Source organism: Balaenoptera musculus, chromosome 21, assembly GCF_009873245.2.
Source record: "Balaenoptera musculus isolate JJ_BM4_2016_0621 chromosome 21, mBalMus1.pri.v3, whole genome shotgun sequence".
In the NCBI taxonomy this organism is placed as follows: domain Eukaryota; kingdom Metazoa; phylum Chordata; class Mammalia; order Artiodactyla; family Balaenopteridae; genus Balaenoptera; species Balaenoptera musculus.
The window spans coordinates 10,730,882-10,748,606 of NC_045805.1; the positions used below are offsets into that span (position 1 = coordinate 10,730,882).

Here is a 17,725-nt window from a genome sequence, read left to right on the forward strand (position 1 = left end):
TGTGGCCGCACGTGGGCTTTCCAAGCAGAGCTCACTCAGGGGAAGACGCGTGCTTCAAACTGCGCTCAGGTGCCAAGCTGTTAACCAGAGCGCCGCCGTTCCTAAGCATCTTGTGCCTGATCCTGACATAAAGTGGAAATACAGGACTAGACAGAGGACGCTGGCTCATAACCATCCCTGGGGTTCCTTTCAGGCCTGATGGGAACTAAGGCCCCCAAAGGCCACCTTGGATGGGTTGGGGCAGGACCGTCCTCCGTGAGCAACGGAGAGAGGTGGGCGCCCTGCCCGCCCAGCTCAGCTCCCGCCCGGGCTCCCTGCTGCCCCTCCCGCCCGGGCTCCCTGCTGCCCCTCCCGCCCGGGCTCCCTGGACACCGCGGCTCCCCGCAGGCTGTCCTGGAAGCCTCCTCTCCCTGACCACACACCCTGTGCTGCTGTTCACCACCCGTGGCAGTGGGTAGGGAATGGAAGGGCGCCCTCGGTGAGGCAGGCCTCTTTTTAAAAGTGGGTTTGCTAGTGGGGGGGGGTGAAATAGGGGAAGGGGAGTCAGAGGTCCAGACCCCCAGTCCTGTAGTAAATAAGTCGAGGGATATGATGTACAGCAGAAGAAAGATGGTCAATAATACTGTAATTACCTTGTATGGGGACAGATGGTGACTAAACTCCTTGTGGTGACCACCTCATAATGTATGCAAATGTCAAATCACTACATACTACACCCGAAACCAACAGAATACTGTACATCAACCATGTTTCAATAAAAAATAATTTAAAATTTTAAAAGATTTTTAAATGTGTTTGCTGAAACTTGGTCTTTCCGGCACTGGGTAGGTGAGTTGGAAAATGTCTCTGAAGAGGGCCTGAGAAAGCGCCTTTCCCCCTGGGAGGGCTGACCACTAGCTTTTCATGATGCAAAAACAACAAGCTAGCACCCAGAAGCAAGAAGTTATCACTTGACTCTGCCCACAGGTAAGCCTTGCAGATAAGCAGAGAAAGCTGAGGGTCATTATACCGTCTGGAGCCTGAAAACTGTTCATTTCCATTCTGCTTTCCTTTACCTTGTTGTATTACACATTATTACTGTATGAGAGATATATGCTCACATTAAGAGTTATAGACTTTATGTGTATATTACACATATTGGATTGTATATTATATTGTAATATAAATTTAGTATCACAAAACCACAGTTACAGGATTCGTATGGTTATACAGGTTTTTCAACAACGGCCCACAACCCAATCACAGGCCAGCGATCTGAATGACTGTGTCACAACCTGCATTTTTTAGTGCAATTGGACAGACCAAAGCAGGAGAGAGAACACATGGCATGGAGTAAGGATACTGTGTTTGAAATTTACTTGGTGATGTACATTCAGTGTGTGTGTGTGTGTGTGTGTGTCTGCAACACAAAAACTATTTCTTCCTACGCGTCCAGATCTAAAAAGTCTGCAAACCAATGATTCTGTGTAACCCTTCGCCATCTGAAGTGTGAATTCCTCAACACGATCGCCACCAAGTGGCCACTCGGCTTATGAGCAAACTGAGAGCAGGGGCCTCTGTCCCCCTGCCCACATCCGGAATCCTCAGAACTTGGGGGCCTAGAATGTTCCAGCAGGAAGAAAGCTGGCGGCTTCCTCAGTGCGAGGCCCTCGTGTACAGCGGGGACCCGGGAGTCCGACTGGCCCCCGCGGAGGGCGGCACAGCCTGAGCGGGACATGCTCCTTGGATGCCACGCCCCTCGCAGAACCCCTCACAGGCATTCACAGCTCAGCCAGTGTCTGCAGCTTCACGTTAAATAACTGATCTGAGAGCCGCCCATCCTTCAAACACACGACGCAGCACCACGGGAAAGCCTACAGAGATCTGCTGCTTCAGGAAACCCACCCCGGGTGTACCTTCTCAATGAAATACATCAGCGGCTCCTTGCCACGGGGGGCAGGTGGGTCCCAGCTGAGGACGACATACGCCCTGCTGATTTCTGAGGCGTGGACGTTGGTGGGAGGTCCTGGAAGCTGAACTCCACCTGGAGGAGGAATCAACACCGTGAGCGCTGACAAGCCAGGGCAGCCCGGTCTCTGCAGCCCGTCTTGGGAGCACGACCCTCAGCCACTTCACAGGCATTAAAGGACTCACGTATCAGGGTCGGCTTTTGCTTCATTTCTGTTCTGCGAAAGCAAGCAAAACTGCAGGGACTATTTTTCCAGAGCCAAAATATAATGAACTGGTAAAGATCGTCCAGTTACTTTTGTTTCCAATATATGCCAGTTCATAAGAAAGGAATCTAATCCAAAATTCATCCAGAATTTCAATTGGAAGTGGGGGAGGCATGTACCCAGAAGAAACAGGGCATTTAACCAGAAATGCAGCTCTGACTGTATGGGGAATCTGTGCAGAGAAGGTACCAGCAATCGCATTCTGCAGCAGGGAAGCCTTCCAAGATGGGGTCGTACTTTCTCTAAGGGCCCTCTCTGGTTGTTTTCCTCTCATTATGCCCTCGAAGCATCAAAACAATATATCGACTTCCAAAGCACACGGCTTCCCTTCCTGGGTAGATCTGTTCCACATCCACAAGCACTGCATCTATGTCTATATACTTAAAATTCCAGCGTGACACCAATTAGCAAGTAACTATAATAGAACATTCGCATCAAAGAAGCCCGCTATGTCTCTTCTGACGCATGTCTCTTTTTAATAAAATGCTAGGTGGCAGGCGTGTTATGTTTGGATGTGAGAACTTTTCATGAGGGGTGGAGGTTTTCCACACACACAGTCCCGGTCATTGTGATACAAAATATTATGAGCTTCCAATTAGATTAGCACATGTTTAAGGTGGTTCAAAATGTCCCCAGGACACCTCGGAGCCCTGCTCAAGATCCAGTGGTTCCCTCTGGACCGCACTGCTGGCGAGGAATTTAACAGCCACGTGGAAACGGCCCAAACAAGCCTGGGTTTCATTTCATAAGAGCCCTGTTACCGCGCTCATCACATTTTACAACAGGCAACGGGGGCGCAGAGGCACAGCCGTGGGCTTACCCAGGAGCATCTGGCAAATGGGTTGGGTTTCAAACAAGGAGCAAGAGTGTGTCCAGAAAAGTGCCAAGCGTGCTGGGTGGAGCAGGGCCCCGGCACACCCTACGTGCCTTCTCTGGATCCACCTGCCGTGTCCACACCTAAAGAGATCCAGGGAGAGGCCCTAAAGAGAGAAGACACAGATCACCCATCCTTGGGTGACGCAGCCAAGCTTCCAAACTGAGTCGTGGTGCACCTCAGAGGTACTAGATGACACAGGAACAAACCAAGGGGGCAGAAGGAAATGACGCAAATGATAAAGCAGTGTAAGCGTGGGAACACATCAGTGCAGAATCGCCTTTCCTGCACGTTCAGATCCGAATGCCTCCCTGTGTTTAGACCTGGCACATAACTTCGAGACCCAGAGGAAAATAGAATAAGAAGCACTTTATCTGAGGCCAAGACAGGAAGGAAGAATCCAGCTTTTGTCAGCAGGGACTCCCCGATCGGGGAGGATGCTTGGGTTATGCGGACCCTCCGCCCCACCCGGGGCTGTGCACTAATGAGCCCTGGAGATCTGCAGATGACCCCAGCCCCGGACAGAACAAGAGGACATTCAAAATGGCCCCGGGAGCCAAGGGGAGGACCAAGGAAATAAACTGATGTCTGTTACCGACATTCCAACCGCTGAGAGGATCCTCAGAGAGAGAGAAAGCAAATGAAGGCAAAACAAAAAGAGCGGCAACGGCCAAGTGCCTTACGGGGTGTGCTGACCACGGTGCTGCTGCTGGCGGGTCCTGCGCTTGGCTCTGCCTCAGGGTCACAATGCTCCTCTGGAGCCCTGTTCTAATGAGCCATGTCAACACCGGATGAAGGGGGACATACGAGATGGAAACGCAGCTCAGAAACGAGCTCAGGAAAACGCAGTGCTTTCCCAAGATCACACTGCTAGTGGGCGGCTGTGCAGGGGTCCAAGCCTAGGTCTTCGAATTCCAAACCCAGCTTTTCGTTCTATTGACCACAGCCTCCAGAACCTGCCCCAGAGACTCGCCTCTACGTCAGTGAAACGTAAAGTTTGTTCGGAATTGTTAGAATGCCCAAGAGGACAGAATTCAAGAGAATGAACAACTGTAAATGAGTTTGCGGCATTCAGAGCAAAGGATGAATTTAATGCGTTAGCTACAAATGACCTTGTTCAAAACAGTGCAGTAAATGCTTGGATATATAATAGTAGAACAAAAACAATCTCATTATATCTGCGAGAGCCTATTCTGGCCTTTCCAAGAATGAGGTGTCTATTTTTCCATGGAGCAACTCAAGAGAGATAGGAAGATTTGGATGATATTAAAAGGAGAGCATGGATATTAACTTAAATGTTTGTAGGAAGACACCAACCACGATTAAAATGATTAGAAAAGATCAAAAGAGGGACCTTCAAGATGGCAGAGGAGTAAGACGTGGAGATCGCCTTCCTCCCCACAAATACATCAGTAATACATCTCCATGTGGAACAACTCCTACAGAACACCCACTGAACGCTGGCAGAAGACCTCAGACCTCCCAAAAGGCAAGAGACTCCCCATGTACCTGGGTAGGGCAAAAGTAAAAACACAGACAAAAGAATAGGGATGGGACCTGCACCAGTGGGAGGGCGCTGTGAAGGAGGAAAGGTTTCCACACACTAGGAAGCCCCTTCGCAGGCGGAGACAGGGGATGGGCAGGGGGCAAGCTTCGGAGCCGCGGGGGAGAGCGCAGCCACAGGGGTGCAGAGGGCAGAGTGGAGAGATTCCCGCACGGAGGATCGGTGCCGAGCAGCACTCACCAGCCCGAGAGGCTTGTCTGCTCACCCGCCGGGGCGGGCGGGGCTGGGAGCTGAGGCTCGGGCTTCGGTCGGATCGCAAGGAGAGGACTGGGGTTGGCTGCGTGAACACAGCCTGAAGGGTGCTACTGCGCCATGGCTGGCCGGGAGGGAGTCCGGGAAAAAGTCTGGAGCTGCCGAAGAGGCAAGAGACCATTGCTGCGGGGTGCACGAGGAGAGGGGGTTCAGAGCACCACCTAAATGAGCTCCAGAGACGGGCGCGAGCCGCGGCTATCAGCGCGGACCCCAGGGACGGGCATGAGACGCTAAGGCTGCTACTGCAGCCACCAAGAAGCCTGTGTGCAAGCACAGGTCACTCTCCACACCTCCCCTCCCGGGAGCCTGTGCAGCTCCCCACTGCCAGGCTCCCGTGAACCGGGGACAACTTCCCCGGGAGAACACACGGCGCGCCTGAGGCTGCTGCAACGTCACGACGCCTCTGACGCCGCAGGCTCACCCCACATCTGTACCCCTCCCTCCCCGCGGGCTGAGTGAGCCAGAGCCCCCGAAGCAGCTGCTCCTTTAACCCCGTCCTGTCTGAGCGAAGAACAGATGCCCTCAGGTGACCTACACACAGAGGCGGGTCCGAATCCAAAGCTGAACACCAGGAGCTGTGCCAACAAAGAAGAGAAAGGGAAATCTCTCCCAGCAGCCTCAGGAGCAGCGGATTAAATCTCCACAATCAACCTGATGTACCTGCATCTGTGGAATACCTGAAGAGACAACGAATCATCCCAAACTTGAGGCGGTGGACTTTGGGAGCAACTGTAGACTTGGGGTTTGCTTTCTGCATCTAATTTGTTTCTGGTTTTATGTTTATCTTAGTTTAGTATTTACAGCTTATTATCATTGGTAGATTTGTTTATTGATTTGGTTGCTCTCTTCCTTTTTTTAAAATTTATATATACATATTTTTCCTTTTTTTCTCTTTTTGTGTGTATGTGTATGCTTCTTTGTGTGATTTTGTCTGTATAGCTTTGCTTTTACCATTTGTCCTAGGGTTCTATCTGTCCATTTGTGTGTGTGTGTGTGTGTGTGTGTATGTGTGTGTCTTTTTTTAGTATAGTTTTTCACGCTCGTTATCACTGATGGATTTGTTTTTTGGTTTAGTTGCTCTCTTCTTCCTTTCTTTTTTTAATTACTTTTTTATTTTTAATTTTTTTAATTTTAATAACTTTATTTCTTTTCTTTTCTTTCCCTCCCTCCCTCCCTCCCTTCTTTCTTCCTTCCTTCTCTCTCTCTCTCTCTCTCTCTCTCCTACAGGGTCTTGGTACTCTGGCCTGGTGTCAGGCCTGAGCCTCTGAGGTGGGAGAGCCGAGTTTAGGACATTGCACCAGCAGAGACCTCCTGGCCCCATGTAATAGCAATTGGCGAGAGCTCTCCCAGACATCTCTGTCTCAACAGAGACACTAAGACCCAGCTCCACCCAATGGTCAGCAAACTCCAGTGCTGGACGCCCCATGCCAAACAACTAGCAAGACAGGAACACAACCCCACCCATTAGCGGAGAGGCTGCCTAAAATCATACTAACTTCACAGACACCCCAAAACACACCACCGGACAAGGCCCTGTCCACCAGAAAGACAAGATCCAGTCTTATCCACCAGAACACAGGCACCAGTCCCCTCCACCAGGAAGCCTACACAAGCCACTGAACCAACCTCACCCACTGGGGGCAGACACCAAAAACAACGGGAACTACGAACCTGCAGCCTGTGAAAAGGAGACCCCAAACACAGTAAGTTAAACAAAATGAGAAGACAGAGAAATATGCAGCAGATGAAGGAGCAAAGTAAAAACCCACCAGACCAAACAAATGAAGAGGAAATAGGCAGTCTACCTGAAAAAGAATTCAGAGTAATGATAGTAAATATGATCCAAAATCTTGGAAATAGAATGGAGAAAATACAAGAAATGTTTAACAAGGACCTAGAAGAACTAAAGAGCAAACAAACGATGATGAACAACACAATAAATGAAATTAAAAATTCTCTAGAAGGAATCAATAGTAGAATAACTGAGGCAGAAGAACGGATAAGTGGTCTGGAAGATAAAATAGTGGAAATAACTGCCACAGAGCAGAATAAAGAAAAAAGAATGAAAAGAATTGAGGATAGTCTCAGAGACCTCTGGGACATTAAACGCACCAACGTTCGAATTATAGAGGTCCCAGAAGAAGAGAAAAAGAAAGGGTCTGAGAAAATATTTGAAGAGATTATAGATGAAAACTTCCCTAACATGGGAAAGGAAATAGTCAGTCAAGTCCAGGAAGTGCAGACAGTCTCATACAGGATAAATCCAAGGAGAAACACGCCAAGACACATATCAAGCTATCAAAAATTAAATACAAAGAAAAAATATTAAAAGCAGGAAGGGAAGAGCAACAAATAACATACAAGGGGGGCTTCCCTGGTGGTGGAGTGGTTGAGAATCCGCCTGCCAATGCAGGGGACACGGGTTCGATCCCTGGTCCGGGAAGATCCCACATGCTGTGGAGCAACTAAGCCCGTGAGCCACAACTACTGAGCCCACGAGCCACAACTACTGAAGCCCGTGCACCTAGAACCTGTGCTCTGCAACAAGAGAAGCCACCACAAAGAGAAACCCGCGCACCGCAACTAGAGAAAGCCCGCGCGCAGCAACGAAGAGCCAATGCAACAAAAAATAAATAAATAAATTTTAAAAATCAATGTGATACACCGTATTAACAAATTGAAGGATAAAAACCATATGATAATCTCAATAGATACAGAAAAAGCTTTTGACAAAATTCAATACCCATTTATGATAAAAACGCTCCAGAAAGTGGGCACAGAGAGAATCTACCTCAACATAATAAAGGCCATATATGACAAACCCACAGCCAACATTGTTCTCAATGGTGAAAAACTGAAAACATTTCCTCTAAGATCAGGAAAAAGACAAGGTTGCCCACTCTCACCACTATTATTCAACATAGTTTTGGAAGTTTTAGCCACAGCAATCAGAGAAGAAAAAGAAATAAAAGGAATCCAAATTGGAAAAGAAGAAGTAAAACTGTCACTATTTGCAGATGACATGATACTATACATAGAGAATCCTAAAGTTGCTACCAGAAAACTACTAGAGCTAATCAATGAATTCAGTAAAGTAGCAGGATACAAAATCAATGCACAGAAATCTCTTGCATTCCTATACGCTAATGATGAAAAATCTGAAAGAGAAATTAAGGAAACACTCCCATTTACCATTGCAACAAAAAGAATAAAATACCTAGGAATAAACCTACCTAAGGAGACAAAAGACCTGTATGCAGAAAACTAGAAGACACTGATGAAAGAAATCAAAGATAATACCAACAGATGGAGAGATATACCATGTTCTTGGATGGGAAGAATCAACATTGTGAAAATGACTATACTACCCAAAGCAATCTACAGATTCAGTGCAATCCTTATCAAACTACCAATGGCATTTTTCACAGGACTAGAACAAAAAATTTCACAATTTGTATGGAAACACAAAAGACACTGAATAGCAAAAGCAATCTTGAGAAAGAAAAATGGAGCTGGAGGAATCAGGCTCCCTGACTTCAGACTATACTGCAAAGCTACAGTAATCAAGACAGTATGGTACTGGCACAAAAACAGAAATACAGATCAATGGAACGGGATAGAAAGCCCAGAGATAAACCCACGCACATATGGTCACCTTATCTTTGATAAAGGAGGCAAGAAATACACAATGGAGAAAAGACAGCCTCTTCAATAAGTGGTGCTGGGAAAACTGGACAGCCTCATGTAAAAGAATGAAATTGGAACACTTCCTAACACCATACACAAAAATAAACTCCAAATGGATTAAAGACCTAAATGTAAGGCCAGACACTATAAAACTCTTAGAGGAAAACATAGGCAGAACACTGTATGACATAAATCACAGCAAGATCGTTTTTGACCCACCTCCTAAAGAAGTGGATATAAAAACAAAAATAAACAAATGGGACCTAATGAAACTTAAAAGCTTTTGCACCACAAAGGAAACCATAAACAAGACAAAAAGACAACCCTCAGAATGGGAGAAAATATTTGCAAACGAAGCAACTGACAAAGGATTAATCTCCAAAATATACAAGCAGCTCATGCAGCTCAATATCAGAAAAACAAACAACCCAATCCAAAAATGGGCAGAAGACCTAAACAGACATTTCTCCAAAGAAGATATACAGATTGCCAACAAACACATGAAAGGATGCTCAACATCACTAATCGTTAGAGAAATGCAAATCAAAACTTCAGTGAGGTATCACCTCACACCGGTCAGAATGGCCATCATCAAAAAATCTACAAACAATAAATGCTGGAGATGGTGTGGAGAAAAGGGAATCCTGTTGCACTGTTGGTGGGAATGTAAATTGATACAGCCACTATAGAGAACAGTACGGAGGTTCCTTAAAAAACTAAAAATAGAACTGCCATATGACCCAGCAATCCCACTACTGGGCATATACCCTGAGAAAAACATAATTCAAAAAGAGTCATGGGGGCTTCCCTGGTGGCGCAGTGGTTGAGAGTCTGCCTGCCAGTGCAGGGGACACGGGTTCGAGCCCTGGTCTGGGAAGATCCCACATGCCGCGGAGCTACTGGGCCCATGAGCCACAATTGCTGAGCCTGCGCGTCTGGAGCCTGTGCTCCGCAACAAGAGAGGCCATGATAGTGAGAGGCCCACGCACCGCGATGAAGAGTGGCCCCCACTTGCCGCAACTAGAGAAAGCCCTCGCACAGAAACGAAGACCCAACACAGCCATAAATAAATAAATAAATAAATAAATAAATAAATAATTTAAAAAGAGTCATGTACCACAATGTTCACAGCAGGACTGTTTACAATAGCCAGGACATGGACACAACCTAAGTGTCCATCAACAGATGAATGGATAAAGAAGATGTGGCACATATATACAATGGAATATTACTCAGCCATAAAAAGAAAAAACTGAGTTATTTGTAGTGAGGTGGATGGACCTAAAATCTGTCATACAGAGTGAAGTAAGTCAGAAAGAGAAAAACAAATACCATATGCTAACACATATATATGGAATCTAAAAAAAAAATAGTTCTGAAGAACCTAGGGGCAGGACATGAATAAAGACGCAGACGTAGAGAATGGACTTGAGGACACAGGAAAGGGGAAGTGTAAGCTGGGAAGAAGTGACAGAGTGGCACTGACATATATATATACACTACCAAATGTAAAATAGATAGCTAGTGGGAAGCAGCCGCATAGCAGCGGGAGATCAGCTTGGTGCTTTGTGACCACCTAGAGGGGTGGGATAAGGAGGGTGGGAGGGAGACGCAAGAGGGAGGGGATATGGGGATATATGTACACGTATAGCTGATTCACTTTGTTATACAGCAGAAACTAACACAACAATGCAAAGCAATCATACTCCAATAAAGATGTTAAAAAAAAAAAAGCCATTGCTGGAGGGAAAAACAAGTATCGTATATTAACGCATATATGTGGAACCTAGAAAAATGGTACAGATGAACCGGTTTTGCAGGGCAGAAATTGAGACACAGATGTAGAGAACAAATGTATGGACACCAAGAGGGGAAAGTGGCGGGGGGGGGCTATGATGAATTGGGAGATTGGGATTGACATATATACACTAATATGTATAACATAGATAACTAATAAGAACCTGCTGTATAAAAAAATAAATAAAATAAAATTCAAAAATTCCAAAAAAATGCGTATTTTATACAGGCTGGTCTCCTGCAGCAAACATCTCTTCCAATATAACTGGGCCATTTTTTATTCACTCAAACATCTGTGTTTTCATCAGCTGTTTAGGAGGTCATAACATCCACCTTTGCTAAATTGCTTTCTTTTGTTACTTACTTGTTGGGCATCTTTCCCAGTTTCTGAGTTTTTCTGGAAGCGGAGGTTTTAACTAAGACTTTATTTTTATTTTTTAAATTTTTATGGAGTACAGTTGCTTTACAAATGTTGTGTTAGTTTCTACTGTACAGCAAAGTGAATCAGCTATATGTATACATATATCCCCCCTTTCCTGGATTCCTTCCCATTTAGGTCACCACAGAGCACTGAGTAGAGTTCCCTGTGCTATACAGGAGGTTCTCACTAGTTATCTATTTTATACATAGTACAATAGTGTATATATGTCAGTCCCAATTTCCCAATTCATCCCACCCCCCACTTCCCCTTGGTATCCATACGTTTGTTCTCCACGTCTGTGTTTCTATTTCTGCTTTGTAAATAAGATCTTCTATACAAGTTTTTTCAGATTCCACATATGCATTATATATGATATTTGTTTTTCTTTTCTGACTTACTAATTTTTAAGTTTTCACTCATTGTCTCTGTGAACTGTAGTTATAATTCCAATTAAATCTTTGGATTCCTGGTTAATGATGCTAGATTCTCCTTCTCAGTAAATTGATCTTCCCAGATATCTAAGGACTTCTTAATAAGAAGAAGTTCATAAAATCCAATAGAAAAAAAGAAATGCAAACTTTCAAACCACAGGGACATTATTTGATAGGAAAACTAGTCCCTTTTAGTTAAAATGTTAGAAATAAAATTTTGCTTAAAAAAATAATAAACAAAATACTGTTCAGTCGTGGAGTCTGGGAGAAAGGACCCAGCCTCGGCCAGGACTCAAGTTCAGGTTGGGTCTGGTTACTCCTCTGTAGGTCCCCGAGGACGCCTGAGAGACCCCACATGAAGCCATGAAGCCAGGAACTGACCTCCACTCTCACTTTCATTCCTGCCCTCTGCCTGCTGACTTTTTAAATTCCATAGACCTTAAGCTTGACCCACAGTTTTTATTTTTACATGTGAAGAGTGTACCCATCACTCTCTAATTACAACCCTAAATCCCTAGGGTATAAGCAGCTGAAAGGAAATGGTAACGAGTTCCTTACCTTCAAGGTCCTCCTGATAGATTAGGATTTCTTTATCTCCCTCCCAGTGGACTGCTGCAGAGAGAAAGGTCAGTGCTGAATTTGACATCCAGAAAGCGCTGGATTCCCAGAATCACCTTTGCATTACGATGACAGCATTCGCACTACTCTGAGGTCATCAGAGTTGATAGTTTGGAAGTGGTCTCAAAGAGATCCAGTGCTTCTCGGCTCTTTGTACTGGATTCAAAAGGCCACGCAGGTAAGGAAAATGCAGTGACCCACTTAAAACCATAATTAAGGGCCCAATCCCGTTAAGGAATCTGGGTCATGCGAAATTAAAATTCAGAAAGAGAGGGGCTTGGCTTCAACGCCTTCTAAGTCTCACCATGCGTTGAAATGACAACATCAGTGGACTAAGAAAAGTCTAATTCTGAACCAATGTAACTGGATTTCAGTGAAGAGCCTTAGGAAGATGAAGCACCTTCGTTTCAAGGTGTAAATGTCAGCCTGGCATCCCCACCCCTAACGTGACCTTGACGGCCACCCGGAGCCCATGAGGCACAACTGTGCTGTGCTCAGCTCTGAAGATGTTCTCAAGGCTCAGCTACAAGACGGGGGGGAAAGAGAAAGAACAAGTCACACAAAACTGCTGGAACTTGAAGTCTGAGCGCCCTACCTTGTAACGGCTTGAGGTCAAGGGGGTCGAGGGCAGCCACAGCCTCAGAGACTCTGGAAGGCCGGCTGATCCCTACATTATTGACAGCCCGCACGCGGAATATGTAGGACTTTCCTTCAAAAAGTCCGGTCACGGGGTATTTACAGATCTTCACGGGGCGGTCATTGCACTGAACCCAGCTGTCAGTTCCCACTTCACATCTTCAAATAAAAAATAAGAGTAGAGAATAACAACTGTATCAGTCTAGCAAGTATATAGAGCTGCATACATACATTACGCACATATATATATAATCACAGTTATAACAGGAGAACATCTCCCACCGGTAAGATGAATGTTGTCGAAATACTGAGTCACACAAATAGTAGTATAAATAACTTTAAAAGACAGAGCTGTCCAGGAAATGTAGTATATACGCATATACGTCCCTGAGCCTTTCTAAGCTGAAGCTCAATTCCCCACCTCAAACACATTTAGGCAAAATCTCCTCCAAAGGTTATTTCAGATCTATCCCTGACAGTTCTCTTTCAATTTACACCACAAAATCTCTGGGTGCACCTAAGCTCCCTGGCACGTCTGCTGCCTAGGCCCAGGAAATCAACGGTCCTTCACCCGGTGTCCCAAAGACGCATCTTTCTCCACCGGGTCACAAGTGAGTCCTCGCTGCGAGGCTGGCTCACCATCTACTCCAATCACGTTAAGATGTTCTTTCTAGAACGCTCTCTTGTGGAATCTGGAAGTCTTTAGAAAATATTAAGTCCTGACCAGAAACCTGGAAATGTAGAAAAATTGACCTCCATTTTCCCAGGTTGAGAAATTTCAATACAGAAACTGCATGTCAAATTCCCAGGAGAAAGAGCGAGTTCAGAAAATTCGTCTTGTACCTGCGTTTAGGAAGATCATCTCTCTTTCCTCCTATCTCTTCGGAATTTTAATGAAAGTTCTCTGACCTGCGTATGCTGACCTGTTTCGGCCAGAGTCTGATGTGGTCAAAACTGAGAGTCTGGCAGAAACAATCTCAGCCCAGACCAACAACCGGCAGGTTACAAGGATAGGAGGGCGTCAGAAAAGAGAAGAGAGTGGAGTATTACCCGAGAAGGTGCATGACATCGTTTTTTGCCAAAAGGTTGGGAAAATGTTCTAATGTCATAGGAGAATAGACAATAGCTTTTGTTTTGGTTTTTCTGTTTCAGTTCGAGGTAAACCCTGAACAATGCAAACCTGCCAGCACATCAAAATATCACCCTGATGGTGACTATAGCTTTTTTGGATGGAGAAGAGAATTTAATCAACATAACGCAAACAAACTGGGCTGCTTGTTTCTTTCTGAAATAACTGCCTTATATTAATGTGTTTTACACATATAAAATCTTAAATTCCTACCCAGAGCCATCCTCTTATAACAACATAGCTTATACCCTTCTATCTTACTTCTAAATCCATTATCTTTGACTGTAATTTCTCTCAGTGATTAGAATGGATAATGCATTGCATATCCAATAAATCCACAGCTCCGCTTGCTTTCCCTCCCAGGCTCTGAGCACTATTCCAAGTAAAGGAACAAGAAAAGAGTTCAAACTCCTCTGGGTTTAATGATGACCTGCATTTACGTTATTACTCAAATTCCAATATTTTGTACCTTGAAACATCAGTATTTTTCACCTGGAAACAAGAAGAGAACATTATTTAACCGAGAAGAAGATTGGCCTTTGGGCATAAATGAGCTGGCGTCCTCAGCCCGACGTCACCATGCCCAGGCTCTCGTCCTCGGAGGGAGGAACAGTGCTGAGCACAGACCTGCCGGCCGGAGCCCCATCCCAGCCCCAGGCTGGACCCTCAGCGGAGCCCGCAGGCCGGGGTCAGAGCGAGCCTGGAGAGGCAGGGTGGGATTTGACACTGGTGCCAATCAGGCAAACTGAGCCTCAGCCAGCACACAAAGGAATCGCGTGTGGGTACACGAGGCCCTGCCTGGCAGGCGACACTTTCCAATTACCCAGTCAGGAGCGACTAATAACCAAATAGTGAAGTTACCTACATCCCATCAAGAACGGCGTCACAAACTTGAGATTAGAGAAATACCTACGCACGTCGTCTGGGGTGATACTCTTCTGAGGAACGTTTCCACCCCCAGAGGAATCAGTGGACACTCACCGATCAATGAAGTAGCCGATGACCGGGCTCTCCTTGGTCGTGTTGGGTGGCTTCCAAGTTACGATGACATAATCCCGGTTCACATCGTGGCACTGCAGGTCCATGGGCGCGCCAGGGGCCCCCGTGACCAGGGGGTCAGCGTCTGGGGTGGGAGAGGAGAGGGAAGTCACGTGATCAGGGTCCTGGGTGCGGGGGAGGGGGGGGACAGCTGAGGCCAGCTGACAACTTCTTCAAACTCAGCGAGCTATCTGCTTGATCTGCCCTGCTTCGTCCTCACGTCCTTGATGGATTGGTGACGAGAGACATGCACGTATTGATGAGTCTTTAAACTCGAAACACTCTGTCCTCTATGACACACTCAGTCTGTGATTTTCCGTAAACGAATCCAAGTTGAAGTTCGCCTTCTACTGATGGCATGTCATCACATGATGTCATGTCGTCCAAAACCGACCGACGAAACGATAATAACAATGAGGCCTTTTGAACACCTGAGAGACAGTACCTTAGACACTTGTGTGTTTCAGAGTCCTCAGAAGGTCTGAGGACTTAGATTTTTTTTTCCCTTCAAGTCGTGAGCACACTTTGGGTCCGTACGCATGCATCCCTTCCACAGCCAATTATGATCATGCAATTACGTTTGTTTTCAAATGTTAATTACGGCGGCACTGAAGGCCAACAGAGCTATTTAGAAAGTTAATACACTGCACATTTAATTTCCTTATGTAAAATGTGTATTTATTCAGGACCCAGGGCAGTTGGACCTTCTTAGCAGTGTAAGCATTGTACACTTTCTTGTTCCCATCTCCTCAGTGTATTAAAAGCTAAGGATTTCTTCACACCGAGCCAAATATTGTCTCTCATATTCAAAGTCCTCAGAAAGTCGTCAGAACACTTAAACTCCCCATACGTGCATTATTCTTCCTGTTGGCTGCACAAGCAAGGCAATTTCAGCTACTGCATTTATTGCGCTTTCATGGGGCAAAACATCTTGCTAGAAGGCATGCACGGAGAATGGAAGGCACATTTTAATGCCAACCGAATAAAAATGGTAAAACTTTGTGGACGTGTCTAAAACCCCAGCCTTACACGTTTATGCTGTCTGGTGGGTGGGTGGGTGTGCTTGTTGGCACTTTTTTTTTTAAGTTAAAATATTCCCTGATGGTACAGCCCTTCCATCATGCATGGATCTAACTGAAATGGTTTGGAAAAAATAATATACCGACAGTGTTATTCCAGGCACATATAACCTGGAGCCCGAGGTGGGCATACCGGTGCAGGAGACACGGAGAACAGGGCAGGTAAGGCGGGGGTGGGGAATGGAGGACAGAGTGGCCAGGGCCGCGGGGAGAGGAGAGGGGGGCCCCGGTCAGGAAAGCAGCTGCGGCCACCTAGAAGAGACTGGTGTCCCGGGAAGGGCCAGCCGGGCCTCGGCCAGGAGGGGCCTCTATGCCCGAGGCCGCTGCACGAGCCAGGGCCGGTGCAGGGTAAGGGCTCGGCTGGGGGGGGCACTGCCCCGCACACAGGGCCGGGGGTTCACAGGGGCCCAGCTCCTGCTTCCTAGAGAAGGGTCCCGGCCTCTGCGCTCCACACCTTCACTGGAGAAAGAGAGAATATTTTCTTCCAAAACTGCTGTAAGAATTTTAGATTATATATACATATGTGAATATGTATGTGTGTGTGTACACATATACATACACATATATACACCTGTATGTATGTATACACATATACATATATATAATACATATTATATATAATTTTATCCATTTTATATATCCCTTTATCCATTTTTATATATAAAATGTACATAAAAGTATGTATATGTGACATATACATCTATACATGTATGAATATATACACCTACAAGCCTATATATGATAGGCATTTATAGATAATATATAAATATCTATGTTACACATATACATAAAGATAAATACACGTATATATATAACATCGACCACTGTGCCTGGTATATCACGAGCTTTGTTTTCCTTTCCATGAGTGGGACGGACAAGGCTCTCATGGGCTGCTGGGAGGATGAAACATGACAACACGCGTGTCTCCTGGTGTAAACGCTCCAGAGGTGTGGCCCCCATGGTTACTGTCTTAAACACACATGTGACTGAAGTCAGTGGTCATGACAGTGTCGGTCTTTCCTGCCATGGCCCTGTCCCTGTCACAAGGCCTAAGCGGGGGAAGAGGGGAGGGAGGCCCAAGCGGCCCGGGAACGGGCCCTTCCACTCCGGACCCCACTCCCTGCGTGGATTTCTTCCAGAATCAGCAGTTCACTAAGCTGTTCACTCCTAGGAGTCATCCTACGAATTCCAGCAATTTATCAGTGACAGGGACACAAAGCTCTGCCTCTGCTCCAACCCCAGTGACACCTGCTTATGTCACGGATGTGATCGGGACACGCCCAGGAAACACCTCCTGGCGGTCAGGCCATCTCCGGGGAGCTGCCTTGGGCTCCATCTGGGCCCCGTCCCACCCCACCCGTAGCCTGCGCACCTCGGACAAACAGGAAGGCGCTGTGGTCGTGGACCCCTCCTCTGGACACGATCCTCAGGGTGTAGAGACCCTCGTCGTCCTTGTTGAGGTGGCTGAAGGACAGCGAGGCCTGGCCTCCCCCGAAGAACATCTTTGTCCACTGGGACTCCTTCAGCAGCACGTCTGGAAGATGGTCAAGGGAGACGGGCTTCAGGGACATGCAGGGGCCCGGTGCACACGCGGAGGACAGAGGTGCCCGCCAGCCTGACCCAGAGTACAAACACACACATGGGCCTGGGGGGACCGGGACACACGGGACAGGACAGAGGTCAGCACTCAGAGTGTGAAAGGCGGGACTCGTCTGCAAGGGGCCCTGCTGCGGCTTCGAAACGCACTTAACCCAGACGCTGACGCCAGGAAGTCCCCTACCAGCGTTCCTTAGAAATTAATAATAAAGTGTCAACAAACCACAGTCAAAAGGCAACGAAACTAAAGAGGCAAATTTCGGGAGAAGAAAGGTAAGTGACGAAAAATATTCAACACTGGATATCAAGGAGACACAAAACAAAATAATGAGAAATTATTTTTCACCTACTGATTTGGCAACATCCATAACTGGAAAGTGCAAAGAGGAC

General features: G+C 46.4%; 1 protein-coding gene across 2 annotated transcripts in view; it reads right to left on the reverse strand.

The window, feature by feature from the left end:
- The window catches only part of MYOM2 (myomesin 2), an 84,774-nt gene that overhangs the window by 40,452 nt on the left and 26,597 nt on the right, over window positions 1-17,725 (reverse strand). For both annotated transcript variants that reach the window (XM_036838666.1, XM_036838667.1), the window contains exons 10-14: window positions 17,112-17,273; window positions 14,604-14,745; window positions 12,453-12,652; window positions 11,798-11,851; window positions 1,896-2,023 (exon numbers count right to left, since the gene is read on the reverse strand). In XM_036838666.1, the coding sequence (XP_036694561.1) occupies window positions 1,896-2,023; window positions 11,798-11,851; window positions 12,453-12,652; window positions 14,604-14,745; window positions 17,112-17,273 (686 nt within the window). The remainder of the gene's footprint in view (window positions 1-1,895; window positions 2,024-11,797; window positions 11,852-12,452; window positions 12,653-14,603; window positions 14,746-17,111; window positions 17,274-17,725) is intronic.